This window comes from Myotis brandtii, unplaced genomic scaffold (assembly GCF_000412655.1).
Source record: "Myotis brandtii unplaced genomic scaffold, ASM41265v1 scaffold573, whole genome shotgun sequence".
Classification (NCBI taxonomy): Eukaryota; Metazoa; Chordata; class Mammalia; order Chiroptera; family Vespertilionidae; genus Myotis; species Myotis brandtii.
In genome coordinates, this window is record NW_005370145.1 from 215,337 (window position 1) to 227,373 (window position 12,037).

At 54.9% G+C, this 12,037-nt stretch overlaps 2 protein-coding genes and 1 pseudogene across 3 annotated transcripts in view; 1 reads left to right on the plus strand and 2 right to left on the minus strand.

The window, feature by feature from the left end:
* Window positions 1-4,524, plus strand: part of ACADVL (acyl-CoA dehydrogenase, very long chain) — a 5,386-nt gene extending 862 nt beyond the window's left edge. The window contains exons 5-20 of one of the 2 annotated variants that reach the window (XM_014549866.1): window positions 33-105; window positions 207-341; window positions 723-867; window positions 1,076-1,205; window positions 1,295-1,420; window positions 1,769-1,967; window positions 2,241-2,345; window positions 2,902-2,988; window positions 3,070-3,132; window positions 3,234-3,335; window positions 3,409-3,506; window positions 3,585-3,657; window positions 3,757-3,829; window positions 3,918-3,990; window positions 4,079-4,154; window positions 4,229-4,524. In XM_014549866.1, the coding sequence (XP_014405352.1) occupies window positions 33-105; window positions 207-341; window positions 723-867; window positions 1,076-1,205; window positions 1,295-1,420; window positions 1,769-1,967; window positions 2,241-2,345; window positions 2,902-2,988; window positions 3,070-3,132; window positions 3,234-3,335; window positions 3,409-3,506; window positions 3,585-3,657; window positions 3,757-3,829; window positions 3,918-3,990; window positions 4,079-4,154; window positions 4,229-4,369 (1,699 nt within the window). In that variant the 3' untranslated portion in view covers window positions 4,370-4,524. The remainder of the gene's footprint in view (window positions 1-32; window positions 106-206; window positions 342-722; window positions 868-1,075; window positions 1,206-1,294; window positions 1,421-1,768; window positions 1,968-2,240; window positions 2,346-2,901; window positions 2,989-3,069; window positions 3,133-3,233; window positions 3,336-3,408; window positions 3,507-3,584; window positions 3,658-3,756; window positions 3,830-3,917; window positions 3,991-4,078; window positions 4,155-4,228) is intronic. The other variant, XM_014549867.1, reaches the window with a different exon arrangement.
* Window positions 4,525-4,585: 61 nt separating this feature from the next.
* DVL2 (dishevelled segment polarity protein 2) overlaps window positions 4,586-12,037 on the minus strand; it is a gene marked incomplete at its 5' end in the record, with an annotated part of 18,364 nt that continues 10,912 nt past the window's right edge. The window contains 14 exons of the mRNA XM_005878827.1: window positions 4,586-5,596; window positions 5,734-5,952; window positions 6,357-6,536; window positions 6,663-6,794; window positions 6,901-7,029; window positions 7,196-7,263; window positions 7,885-7,961; window positions 8,043-8,182; window positions 8,282-8,351; window positions 8,496-8,586; window positions 8,696-8,831; window positions 8,955-9,064; window positions 9,303-9,448; window positions 9,762-9,831. Coding sequence (XP_005878889.1) covers window positions 5,148-5,596; window positions 5,734-5,952; window positions 6,357-6,536; window positions 6,663-6,794; window positions 6,901-7,029; window positions 7,196-7,263; window positions 7,885-7,961; window positions 8,043-8,182; window positions 8,282-8,351; window positions 8,496-8,586; window positions 8,696-8,831; window positions 8,955-9,064; window positions 9,303-9,448; window positions 9,762-9,831 — 2,017 coding nt within the window. The remainder of the gene's footprint in view (window positions 5,597-5,733; window positions 5,953-6,356; window positions 6,537-6,662; window positions 6,795-6,900; window positions 7,030-7,195; window positions 7,264-7,884; window positions 7,962-8,042; window positions 8,183-8,281; window positions 8,352-8,495; window positions 8,587-8,695; window positions 8,832-8,954; window positions 9,065-9,302; window positions 9,449-9,761; window positions 9,832-12,037) is intronic.
* Window positions 10,028-11,985, minus strand: LOC102260663 (annotated as a pseudogene).

A 12,037-nucleotide genomic window follows, 5' to 3' on the forward strand; every position in this document is an offset into this window, starting at 1 on the left:
CTGATCACCTGGCCTGGCCTGTCTCTGCTGCCCCCCGCAGTGCTCAACGAGGAGCAGACACAGTTTCTCAAAGAGCTGGTGGGGCCTGTGTCCCGTTTCTTCGAGGTAAGAAATAACCTGGGGAATCGCGGGCTTGGTCCCTATGGGGTGGGCGCGGTGTTCGGACCTTTAAAGGAGCCTGCATGGGGGATCCTGTGCCCTCCCAGGAGGTGAACGATCCTGCCAAGAACGACATGCTGGAGAAGGTGGAGGAGACCACCATTCAGGGCCTCAAGGAGCTGGGCGCCTTTGGTCTGCAAGTGCCCAGTGAACTGGGTGGTGTGGGCCTCTGCAACACCCAGGTGAGAGCCCCACAGCTACTTCCCAGCATCCAGGTCTATGGTCTACTCAGCTTGGCAGGTTCAGCTCCTTCATCCCTGGGGCTAGTCTGCCAAGTCCCTGCCCTGGGACCCGCGGGATATGGACTCTCAAGATATGTACACACCCCCTCCAGACACATCACTGAACTGCATACAGTCCCCTAGGGCCATGGACCCCCACCCAGGTTCCCAAATCCTAATGAATCTCATGTAAGTGGGGACTACCTGACAGGGTAGGAAGCCATCACGACCTGGACTGGACACCCGCCAGCCAGTGTCCTTCCCGGCCATGGTCCCACTTCCCTTCTCTGGGAATGCCCAGGTCGGGCTCTGCCCACCAGTTACAGCCTGCTTCCCCTCCAGTACGCCAGATTGGTGGAGATCGTGGGCATGCATGACCTTGGTGTGGGCATCACCCTGGGGGCCCACCAGAGCATTGGTTTCAAAGGCATCCTGCTCTTTGGCACGAAGGCCCAGAAAGAAAAATACCTCCCCAAACTGGCATCAGGTAAGGCAGGCCTTGTAGCCCCAGGGATTAGGAGTGTCTTGGGCTAATTAGGGATTTGGGGAAGGCATGACAGGGTGCTGGTAGGGGAATGGGAAGAAACTGAATATACCCCGAGGTGTTAAGGGGTAACTTGGGGGGGCACTGAGGGACCTTCAGTGCCCATCATACCCGCGATGGGCCCGGTGTAAAGGAGCTTTCTGCCCAACAGGAGAGACTATAGCAGCTTTCTGTCTAACTGAGCCCTCCAGTGGCTCAGATGCCGCCTCCATCCGAACCTCAGCTGTGCCCAGTCCCTGTGGAAAGTATTTTACCCTCAATGGAAGCAAGATTTGGATCAGGCAATCTTCCTCCCATTTCTCCCCTCCTCTGCCCATTCCAGGCCACACTGCTCTGTCCTCCACGCCCTGACTGCCCTCTCTCTCCACAGTAATGGGGGCTTGGCAGAAATCTTCACCGTCTTTGCCAAGACACCAGTTACCGATGCAGCCACGGGAGCTGTGAAGGAGAAGATCACAGCTTTTGTGGTGGAGAGGAGCTTTGGAGGTGTTACCCAGTGAGTGGGTTTGGGGAGGAAGAAAAAGGCTGAGCCAGGGAGGGCAGTACCGAGCTCGGGGCAAATGGCTGTTACAGGGCACCTGGGAATGTGTGCAGAAGCCAACACAGCTGGAGAGAGTGTTCCTTTGGGACTAAAACGTATGAAACTGATCTAAAGCTTTAGCTCCAGCAACCAACGAGCCCAGCACAGGGCAGGACAGGGCCAGACCTCCTCGGCCCTCTGGGCATGCAGGGAACTTGTGTACAGGTTACGAGTTGTAGTTCTTCCCTGGTTGATAAGAAATGAAGGGGCAGTTTTCCCTGCAACTTGTTGAACACACTTCTGCTCTGCTCTGCCCTATCACAGTGGGCCCCCTGAGAAGAAAATGGGCATCAAGGCTTCGAACACGGCGGAGGTGTACTTTGATGGAGTCCGAGTGCCATCAGAGAATGTGCTGGGCGAGGTGGGGGGTGGCTTCAAGGTCGCCATGCACATTCTCAACAATGGAAGGTTTGGCATGGCGGCGGCTCTTGCAGGCACCATGAAGGGCATCATTGCTAAGGCGGTGAGTACCCTGCTTGAGTCCCTAGATAGCCCAAATCTAAATCACATTGTCCCCCTTCCTATATGTCCCTGTTCCCTTGCAGAGACCCCTCCCCCACCAGCAGCTCCAGACCTGATCACTTAGGTCTCCATCTAGCCTACACTGAACTCTCCTTGGCTCTAGCCCCTCTCCTGGGAGGACTAGAGAACCACAGTGGGAGTGGCCAAAGCCCAGCCCAGCCCCTCTCCTGGGAGGACTAGAGAACCACAGTGGGACACAGGTGCTCTCTTCCAGGTGGATCATGCTGCTAATCGTACCCAGTTTGGGGAGAAAATTCACAACTTCGGGCTGATCCAGGAGAAGCTGGCCCGGATGGCTATGCTGCAGTATGTGACAGAGGTGAAGCGTCCTCCCCATGTTCCTTTCCTGTGGCCTTCTCAGTCGGGTCAGACTACAACCCCCAGCAGCACCTGGGGCAGTGGGTCTCCAGCTTTACACCAATGCCCTAGGGGATGCGGGGAGGCATAGTCAGCTCAGCCGCTGCAGAAGGGGGGGAGCCATGCTGTTCTGCTGAGGTGCTTTCCAGAGGGACCTGAAGTTTATTCTACCCCCATTACACAAATCCCTAGGGGATGCGGGGAGGCATAGTCAGCTCAGCCGCTGCAGAAGGGGGGAGCCATGCTGTTCTGCTGAGGTGCTTTCCAGAGGGACCTGAAGTTTATTCTACCCCCACACCCACACTTACCTCTTCACCCCTTTCAAGAAGTCAGATTCCTAGAATCCCCTGATGAACTAACTCAGGGAACCAAATATTTCAACATTCCTGACACGTGGAGTTAGAAGGTGAAGGCAAGGGCTGCAGGAGCTGGGGCAGATTTGGTCTTGGAGATGTGGGTGATCAGGTCAAATCTAATGCAGCCCTTTTTGTTCTCATGTTCGAACCACGCAACCTCAGTCCATGGCTTACATGGTGAGTGCCAACATGGACCAGGGGTCCAAGGACTTCCAGATCGAGGCCGCCATCAGCAAGATCTTTGGCTCGGTGAGGCTTCAGGCTGCAGGGAGGGGGAGCCTAGTTCGGGAGCTCAGCTCCAAAAGCAACCTTCTATGGTTCTGTCCCTAGGAGGCAGCCTGGCAGGTGACAGACGAGTGCATCCAGATCATGGGGGGCATGGGCTTCATGAAGGTACGGGAGGGTTCTCTGCCCTTGGGAGCCGCAGTTGGGCTGGAGGAGTAGGCAGGCACGTCTCACTCAACAGGCATGTGATTTATCTTTCCCTGTGCTAGGAGCCTGGAGTAGAGCGTGTGCTCCGGGATCTTCGCATCTTTCGGATCTTTGAGGGAACGAATGATATTCTTCGGCTGTTTGTGGCTCTGCAGGGCTGCATGGTGAGGAGGAGGAGAACTGAGGGGAGGAGGTGGGGAAGACGGAACCCTGACTGTTGTACCCTCCTGCCCACAGGACAAAGGAAAGGAACTCTCTGGGCTTGGCAAAGCTTTAAAGAATCCTTTGGGGAATGCCGGCCTGCTGCTAGGAGAGGCAGGCAAACAGCTGAGGCGGTAAGCTTGGGGGCCAGGGTAGGGCAGGTTAGTGTAAGTGTATGGCAACTAACCAATGACTTTCCCCTTTCCTCTAAGGCGGGCAGGGCTGGGCAGTGGCCTGAGTCTCAGTGGCGTCATCCATCCGGATTTGAATCGGAGTGGTGAACTGGTAAGGAGTCAACGCTTGAGTGGGTGGGAGACAGCCTGCCTCCAGAGCTGATGGGGCTGTGCCCCCTCTGAGCCCTGGGCACCTTCCTCATCGCTTCAGGCAACACAAGCCCTGGAGCAGTTTGCCACTGTGGTGGAGGCCAAGCTGATAAAACACAAGAAGGATATTGTCAGTGAGTGAGACCTACCCCATTCCCACCCCTCCCCCCTTTTCCTCTCCCTCCGACTAACACCCCTCCCCCCATCCCATCTACCTGACAGATGAACAGTTTGTGCTGCAGCGTCTGGCAGACAGTGCCATTGACCTCTATGCCATGGTGGTGGTTCTTTCCAGGTGAGGAGGCAGTGTGGGAGGCCTGGGCTGCAAGGGGGTCCTGGGCCAGGGTCACAGCCCTGAATTTTTGTCTCCTGCTTCCCACCAGGGCTTCACGATCCCTGAGTGAGGGCCACCCCACAGCCCAGCATGAGAAAATGCTCTGCGACAGCTGGTGCATTGAGGTGAGATTCGGGGTTGCCAAGAGCAGGTGGGGGGCCCAAGGCACAGTCCCGAACACCCCCTTCCCTGTCCCCAGGCTGCAGCCCGGATCCAGAAGAACATGGCTGCTCTGCAGTCTGACCCCCACCAGCAGGAGCTCTTCCGCAACTTCAAAAGCATCTCCAAGGCCTTGGTGGAGCAGGGTGGCGTGGTCACCAGCAACCCCCTCGGCTTCTGAATACGCCCAGCCAGAGCCAGGGTGTGCCTTAAGCCAAAGCCTAGGCCCCTTTTCTGTGGGCCCTGGTTCTCCCTTGAAGGGCCTTACTCCAGGACTGTGCCTGCTCTCAGAGGGAGCATTCGCTGCCTTACAAATAAAGTCATGCTTTGCTACTGTGTCTGAGTCCTTTTCCTCGCTGCCTGCCTCCCTCCCAAAAAAAGGAGCCAAAGGCGTAGGGAGTTTGTCCCTATTGCTTTATTTGGTGTTTTATACAAGTGACTAAAATAAATAGAATAACAAATGCAGCTACATTGGCCCCCAAATACCAAATACCCCAGCTTTCTTTGACTACTGTCAAGGGTGACCAACCCCCCCCTCTTCCTCCCAGGGTAGCAGGACAGAGGTGACTGGATGAGGTCACATTTGGGGGTTAAAAGAAGGGCCGGGAGATAGGGATTCTTCATATAAAAGAGGAAATATCTACTAAAAAAATAGTCTAAAATATGTAGAAAAATCTATTTTAACCCCCCAAAAAGCGTACAAAAAAAAACAATACTAAAAATAACCAAAGGTCCCTTGTACACCCCTGAGGGAAGGGGGAGGAACCAGGCACTGCTGGTAAGAGTCACAGTGGTGACCTCACAGTAGGCAGCAGCCACAGGACAGGCTGAGCCCAGGCACCCAGGCACCACAGAGGAGTAATGAACACGCCTGACAAGACACCCAATCACAGGACAGGAGCACCAGGCACTGACTAGACAGGCCAGGGGTAGAGCTCCCACATGGCGCACTGTTGGCTCTACATGACATCCACAAAGAACTCACTGGGGTTGCCCATGGCCATGTGGAAGCTTTGGCGGCTGGCTGTCAGCTCTGGGGGCACTGAGCCGAGGTCTCTGACTGGAGGGGCCCCCGGGGGCTGCACTGCTGGAGGGACAGGTGGGGGAGGTGGGGGCATCATGACCACCATCATGGGATTATAGGGAAGGGCCATACCAGGGGGTGGTCCATAGGGATGAAGCCCTGGGTGGGTTCGGAGATTGGGAGCACCTCCTGATGAGCTCCTGGAAGGGGGAGGGCCCCCATCACCAGTCCCACCAGGTTCCCCACCCCGCCGAAGGCTGCCCCCGCGGCTGGAGGGCTCTGACTCACTGCCACTGCCAGACTTGGACTCAGGGGCCCGCTCCTCAGGCCTCCCTGTGCGCCCTGCACCCCCATCGCTTCGTGTGGACCCACTGCTCCGGCTCCCTGTTGGGGGAGAGGGTAGGGGGGCAACTGAGCCCAGGCCCAAGGCCCCTCAGCCTCCCTAGCCCCTGCCCCTGCCTCTCCTCCCTGGTGTCCCCGTCCCCCACCCACAACTGTATTGGTGTCTGGCAGTTACTTACCTTCACTGTGCTGGCTGCTGGCACTGCCTCCACCGTAAGTGTAGGATGAGAGTTCATGGTAGGGTGGGGGCTGGGGGCTGTATGGGTGCGGGGCTGGGTACTGGTAGGGGAAGGTGTGCAGCAGGGGCCAAGGGGTGGCCCCAGGCAGAGGAGCCAAGGTGTCCTGGTCCGAAGCCCCACTGGAGCCGTCATTGTCATTCAGAGACAGATTGACTAGGTCTGGAAAGAGAAGAGACTAAGTCACTGCTTCAAAGGGCCAGGACGCCAAGACGTTGAATGAAGAGGAACTGTGAACCGTTTCCCCAGAACCATCCATGCCAGGGGTTCCAACAAGGGCCTCTAACAGGAAGTTCCCCACCTGCCACTACTATTGGGGCAGGAAACCAGCCAGGGCCACCACAAGTCCCATATGCTTTTATGCAACTCAGGAAAAGGCGCCCTAGCCCCCAGCAGACAGCCCTGTGCCTGGTGCTCAGCTTGTCCAGCAGAACACTGGTGGGCGTTAGCCCCTACTTGTGTCATCGGCCAGTGTAGGGCCTAGTGCAGGGCACATACTGCTCATCGGTCCACAGTGACCCTAACTGGTTTCTGGGCAAAGTCTGAAGTTAGAGAGAGGCACTCACAACCCTCACAGCCGCCACTGAGGTCTCCAAAGACATAATAGCACTGCTCAGAGAAGGTGATCTTGTTTACGGTGTGCCGGATAAGGCCAGCCTTCAGCAGTCCACTGGCGTACTTTCGGGCCTCCCGCCGCTCAGGAAAGCCCTCCACGTGATGGTAGAGCCAGTCGACCACATCCGAACCTGGGATCACCCCGAGCAGAAAAAGGCCTCAGATCCTCCCTGACTTGTTTCACCCCTAGCCTGAGCCATTCCCAGCTTTGGCTCCTCCTCCTCTTCCCATGCCCCGTGCCCAGGCCCCAGCCGTACCCAGAAAGGCATTAGGGATGGTGATCTTGAGCCACATGCGGTCCCGAACTTCCAGTCCAGACTCTGGAGAGGCCATGGCTTTGGTCACAGAGGCCATGTCTGTATGGATGGAGAGACCTCGGCCCTCACAGCCTGACAGAGAAGCAGGGAATCAGGCAGAGCCCACTCCCAAGGAGCAAGGGGATCCCAACACTGCAGCCTTCTGGGAAGGGGGGATGAGGCGGGCCTAGGGGCTCACCATCAGGCAAAGAGGACCCTGACGTAATGGTGCTCATGGACGAGGAGCCTGGATAGGCTGGGAAGGTGCCGGTCAGCGCAGCGGAGTGTGAGACCCAGGCAGCGGGGTCAATTGGCTGGATGGGCTCATCTAGAACAGAGAAAACCACCAACATGACCACTTCCTAGAACCGGAGAGCCATCCCTGTCCCTCCCTGACTCTGATTTGACCTTCCTCCACCCACTCCCAGTAGCCTTGGGACCCCGCCCCAGCCCGCCCAGGCTCTCCGCTGCAGGCCCTCCTGAGCATCACTCACTTCGGGGGAGAGTGAAATAGGCCTGGGGAGAGGGATCCCAGCACTTGGCCACAGTCAGCACGATGGGGCTGTAGGGGAGAGAAGGCCAGTCAAGCAGGGTGTGGAGAGAGGCCTCCGGAGGACGGAGGCCTGGAATGAGAACGGGTTGAGGGACAGAAAGAGGGAGAGAAGAAAAGACATAGCTGGGTCCCAGAAGATGAGGGTGGAAGGCTCCATCCACTATGAGGGTGACTCACCAACTTGGATAACTCTGAGAAACATACTGAGTCAGACAAGAGAGTACACACTGTACACTTCCATTCAGAGAAAGCCCCCAAGCAGGTAAAACTAAAGCATGTTGTTCAAGGGTACATGCATGGCTGGTAAAACTATCAAGCGAAGCGAAGATTTCGTCACCGTGATGACCAAAGAATCAGGAGCAAGATTACCCCTAGGGGCCGTGAGGAGGGTGGGAGCCAGAAGGGACACTGGGGGAAACTTTTGGGGTATCAGCAATCTTCTACTTCATGATCTAGGCAGTGGTGACAGGGGTACTCATTCACGCTAGAATCACTCATTACACTGCGCATCTTTTGTTTTATACACCTTTTACATAAATGTTGTTTCACTACTTTTTAAAATGATAAAACAAAAAGGAGAAAAGGCCAAGACAAGAGGACTGAGGACCCGAGACCAGCTCAGAGGCTCACCCTGGCTTATGCACAATGTCTCTCAGCACTCGTACCGCATCATCGTTGCTCATGTTCTCGAAGTTCATGTCATTCACCTGGAAGGGAGGGAGGGGCAGTGGGTCAGAGACAGGGTGGGAGAGGCTGAGACCCCTGCCCGAGTGCCCTGCCCAGCACACCTGCAAAAGCATGTCCCCCGGCTCGATGCGCCCGTCAGCAGCCACGGCCCCCCCCTTCATGATGGAGCCGATGTAGATGCCCCCGTCTCCCCGCTCATTGCTTTGGCCCACAATGGAGATGCCCAGGAAGTTGTACTTCTCTGTGGAAGGAGTCCATGTGATGAGGGGAAGCCCAAGCCACATGACCCCCGCGCCCTGGAGACCAGGTCCCCAAACCCCGGTCCCTGGCTCCCTCATACCCATGTTGAGTGTGACTGTGATGATGTTGAGAGACATGGTGGAATCGGTGACGCTGCTGAAGGATGAGGTCTGTGGGAAAGAGGGAAGGAGCTAGACTAGACTGCCTTCAACAACCCAGGGACAAGTCTGGGATTGTCTGGGCCCTCATACCCACTTAGCCAAGGCCCAGGTCCCCAACTTCCCCAAGATCCAGTCATCCCATGACCCCCTCACCCTCTCCAGGCGAGGCGGCCGCTGTTTCCTCCGCCGCCGGTGGCGCTTGAGGAGGCGAGACGCACTGCTCTGCTCCGTGGAGCTGCTGAACCTGTCAGGAGGTGGGAAGGGAGCACTTGAAGGCAGAGAAAGGTGAGAGGACTGGGTGCAGGAGGGAAGAGAAGGGGCTGGTGCCCTGGGGGAGATCTGTGGAGCCATACCTACTCGTGGTGTCGTCCTCGTCGGAGTCCCCCAGGCTGGTGCTCTCCAGCTCACTGGTCATGAGGGTTGAGGAACTCTCGTACCCAGCCAAGTGGCGCTCCAGCCTCGAGGGGCCACTGGGCCTGTGGCCCCCAGCTGAGTATGAATGGCAACTTCAGGCACCAAGCCTCCTGCTCCTCACCCTCATCAAGGCTCGGGTCTGACCCAACCCCTTCCCAACTCCAGTCTACCCAGCAGCCTCAGAGCCCGACCCCTCACCGCCATGCTCACTGCTGTCTCTCCTGCGAGGCCGCTCCCGCCTCAGAGACACTACTGACTCTGTTTCGGTCTCAGGCTCCAGATTTTCGCGGCTGCTGGACACATTAGGGCTAGAGGGGCAGAGATGGTGCCAACGGGAGGCAGTGGGACAGAGTTCCAAAGCCTTGGCTTCCCCGCCCAAGAGGCTTCGATCCCCCCCCCCCCCCCCCCCCCCGGCCTCTGGCACAATTCGGTGCCTGGAACCAACCCGATCTTCTCCTTTCCTTCCTTAAGTGACTATGCCACCACCGCAGCCGCTCAGGCGAGCCAGAGACAATATTCCAAAGTGCAGGAACCCCAAGGACTCACTGGAAGGATGGAGGTCTGGAGTCCCCAATGCCACTGGTCCTCTCCGGTGGTAAAGGGGGTAATGGTGGGGTTGGAGGCACCAGTTCTGTCCGAGGCTCCTGGGCTGGGGGAGCTATCTCGGGTTGAGGGTTATCGGATGACACAAGCTAGAAGGATGCAAGTGATTTAAAAAAAAGGATCTACTGGGAGGTGAGGCATATGAGATGGGAGTGAGGGAAAGGACTAGAAAGGGGACAGGGTCTGCCAGAGCCTGGAGAAAAGCATCAAAAAGCAGGAGGAAGCATTAGAGGCTCCAGAGAGAGAGGGATGAGGGACTTCAACGAGCTCTCCAAACAGGTGGGGAAGCAAAGAGCCAGGATCTCCAACAACTAATCAGGGGTTGGGCTACAAGGCCAGACTAAGGCTTGAAGGAGCTTGGTGATACAGGAGGGACTGGGCCCTCAGAGCCGGGCCCCTTACCCAGGAGACTACTCTTCCGTTGAAGCAGGGAAGGCGGGCATTGTCATCTGAAATTTCTTCCTTCACCACCCTGTCGAAAGCCAGGATGAAAAGTCAGTGAGACTGGACTAGGTCCCTCCAAACCCATCCCCAAAGTTTCTCCCAATTTTTTTTTTTAAATCACAAATAGGATTTCTTTTCTTTCTATTGATTTCAGAGAGGAAGGGAGGAGAGAAACATCAATGCCGAGGAAGAATCACTGACCGGCTGCCTCCTGCACTTGCCACCTACTGGGACTGAGCCGGCAACCAGGGCATGTGGCCCAACCGGAATTGACCCCAGGCTGATGCTCTATCCACTGAGCCAAACCAGGCAGGGCACAAACAGGATATTTTATTTGTCGCCATTAAAAGTCTGCCTTTAAACAGATTCCTGGACTGGGGCTCATATCCATCAGCTCATTCAACTTTAGCACCTGCCTCAGCCTCAGTACCTTTTCTAGAACTGCTACCTCCACCGTGACGTTTCCCTAACTCTAACATGGGCTTCTTCAGCATTGTGACTTTCTAACAAAGACATCTTGGAGCAGACAAATAGATGGGCAAGCCTTTTCTAATGCTACCTGGAATCAATTTATTGACCACTTCTTTCAAATCATCTGTCTGAACTTCTCGGGTCATGATTTCCATCATCATCTTCTGGATTTGGTGGACCTGTTGATGCTGAGCATAAGAGGTCTTCCAAATCTAATTGTTGTGTCTTTTAGTAAAAACAACACAGAAGAGATGAAGCAAATAACCACTGGTAGTCTTGGCATCAACACGAGCTTCAGTCATGGTCTGCCATTTTCTGACCGTGGAGCACATTTTGTCTCCATGGTAAGATCCATGCCATGGAAATTAGGCAGGTTTGCCCTGAACATCCTCAGTAATTAGCTTGAATTTTCTAAATGCAACTTCATTACCCTGCAGATCAGCTACACTCACTTCAAAAACATGGCCTTTGAGACCTTTGGATGCAATTTTGGTTTCCTGTGTTCTCGTGACTAGTGCTTTTTCCAGTATTTCTTTATATATATATTCCAGTATTTCTTTATATATATATTTCTTTATATATATTTTATTGATTTTTTACAGAGAGGAAGGGAGAGGGATAGAGAGCTAGAAACATTGATGAGAGAGAAACATTGATCAGCTACCTCTTGCACACCCCCCACTGGGGATATGCCCGCAACCAAAGTACATGCCCTTGACTGGAATCGAACCCAGGACCCTTCAGTCCACAGGCTGATGCTCTATCCACTGAGCCAAACCGGCTAGGGCTCCAGTATTTCTTATATGGAACAGAGCTGGTGCTTTCACATCACACCAATCTTTCTTAGAAAATGGATCAACCCCTTTCTAGTTGGCTTCCTTTCTGCCACCTTTCCTAAGGCACCTGTTCTTGCAGACCACCATGGTGTTGCTCAGAGAGCCAAAAGGGCTCTTCCAATCTCCATCCAGCTCAAGGATGTGATGCTGAATTTCTCCCACCCTATCTAAGTCCTCTTCTCTCGCATTAAAACACTTCGCTCTTACACCTAAGATATCTACAAACTCAATGCTGTTTCTTTATTTCTTCTTCTCGCCCCAGCTCATCCTCAGGGGCTCAGTGCTGCTCCGAAGATCTCCTTGAGCCTGACTCAGATCTCTCAGTCCAATTTAAGAGGCCACCCCCTAAGTTACCTCAGTTGCCCCAAATATCTATCTAACCTTACTTAGGAGCCTTGCTGGCAGCCTCCACCGTTTCTCACATACCTTCCCCCTCAAAAGTCGTTGGTCCTCATCTAAGACTCTACTCTTAGGCTTTCTTTAGTTTTCTCTAACTCACTTCCAGGGAGCCATCCGCGTGCACTATCTTTGCCTGGGTAAAAACAACCATTACACCAAATACTGGCACTTCCTCACCAGGCTGAGTTCCCAAGGGGAGGGGAGGCCCTGCTTCCCATTCCTGTGCCTAACCTGCCACAGACTCTGCAATCTGCTCCACCTGACAGACTTCAATGACCAACCCCGGGGGTCCCATCTCCCCTGGGTTCCTTGAGATGGACTGGACTTGCCCCTTTTCAACTACCTGTGGAATCAATTATATTCAACACCATGTCCTGGCCACACAGCAAAGTACCTGACACTTCACAAACATCAACGAATACTTGTTGACTAAAGGAATACACATATGAACTATGAGCCTCCCTGCCCTGAACAGAATCTCATACACATTCTCTCTCCCCCCCTCCCTCTCTCTCTCTCTCTCTCTCA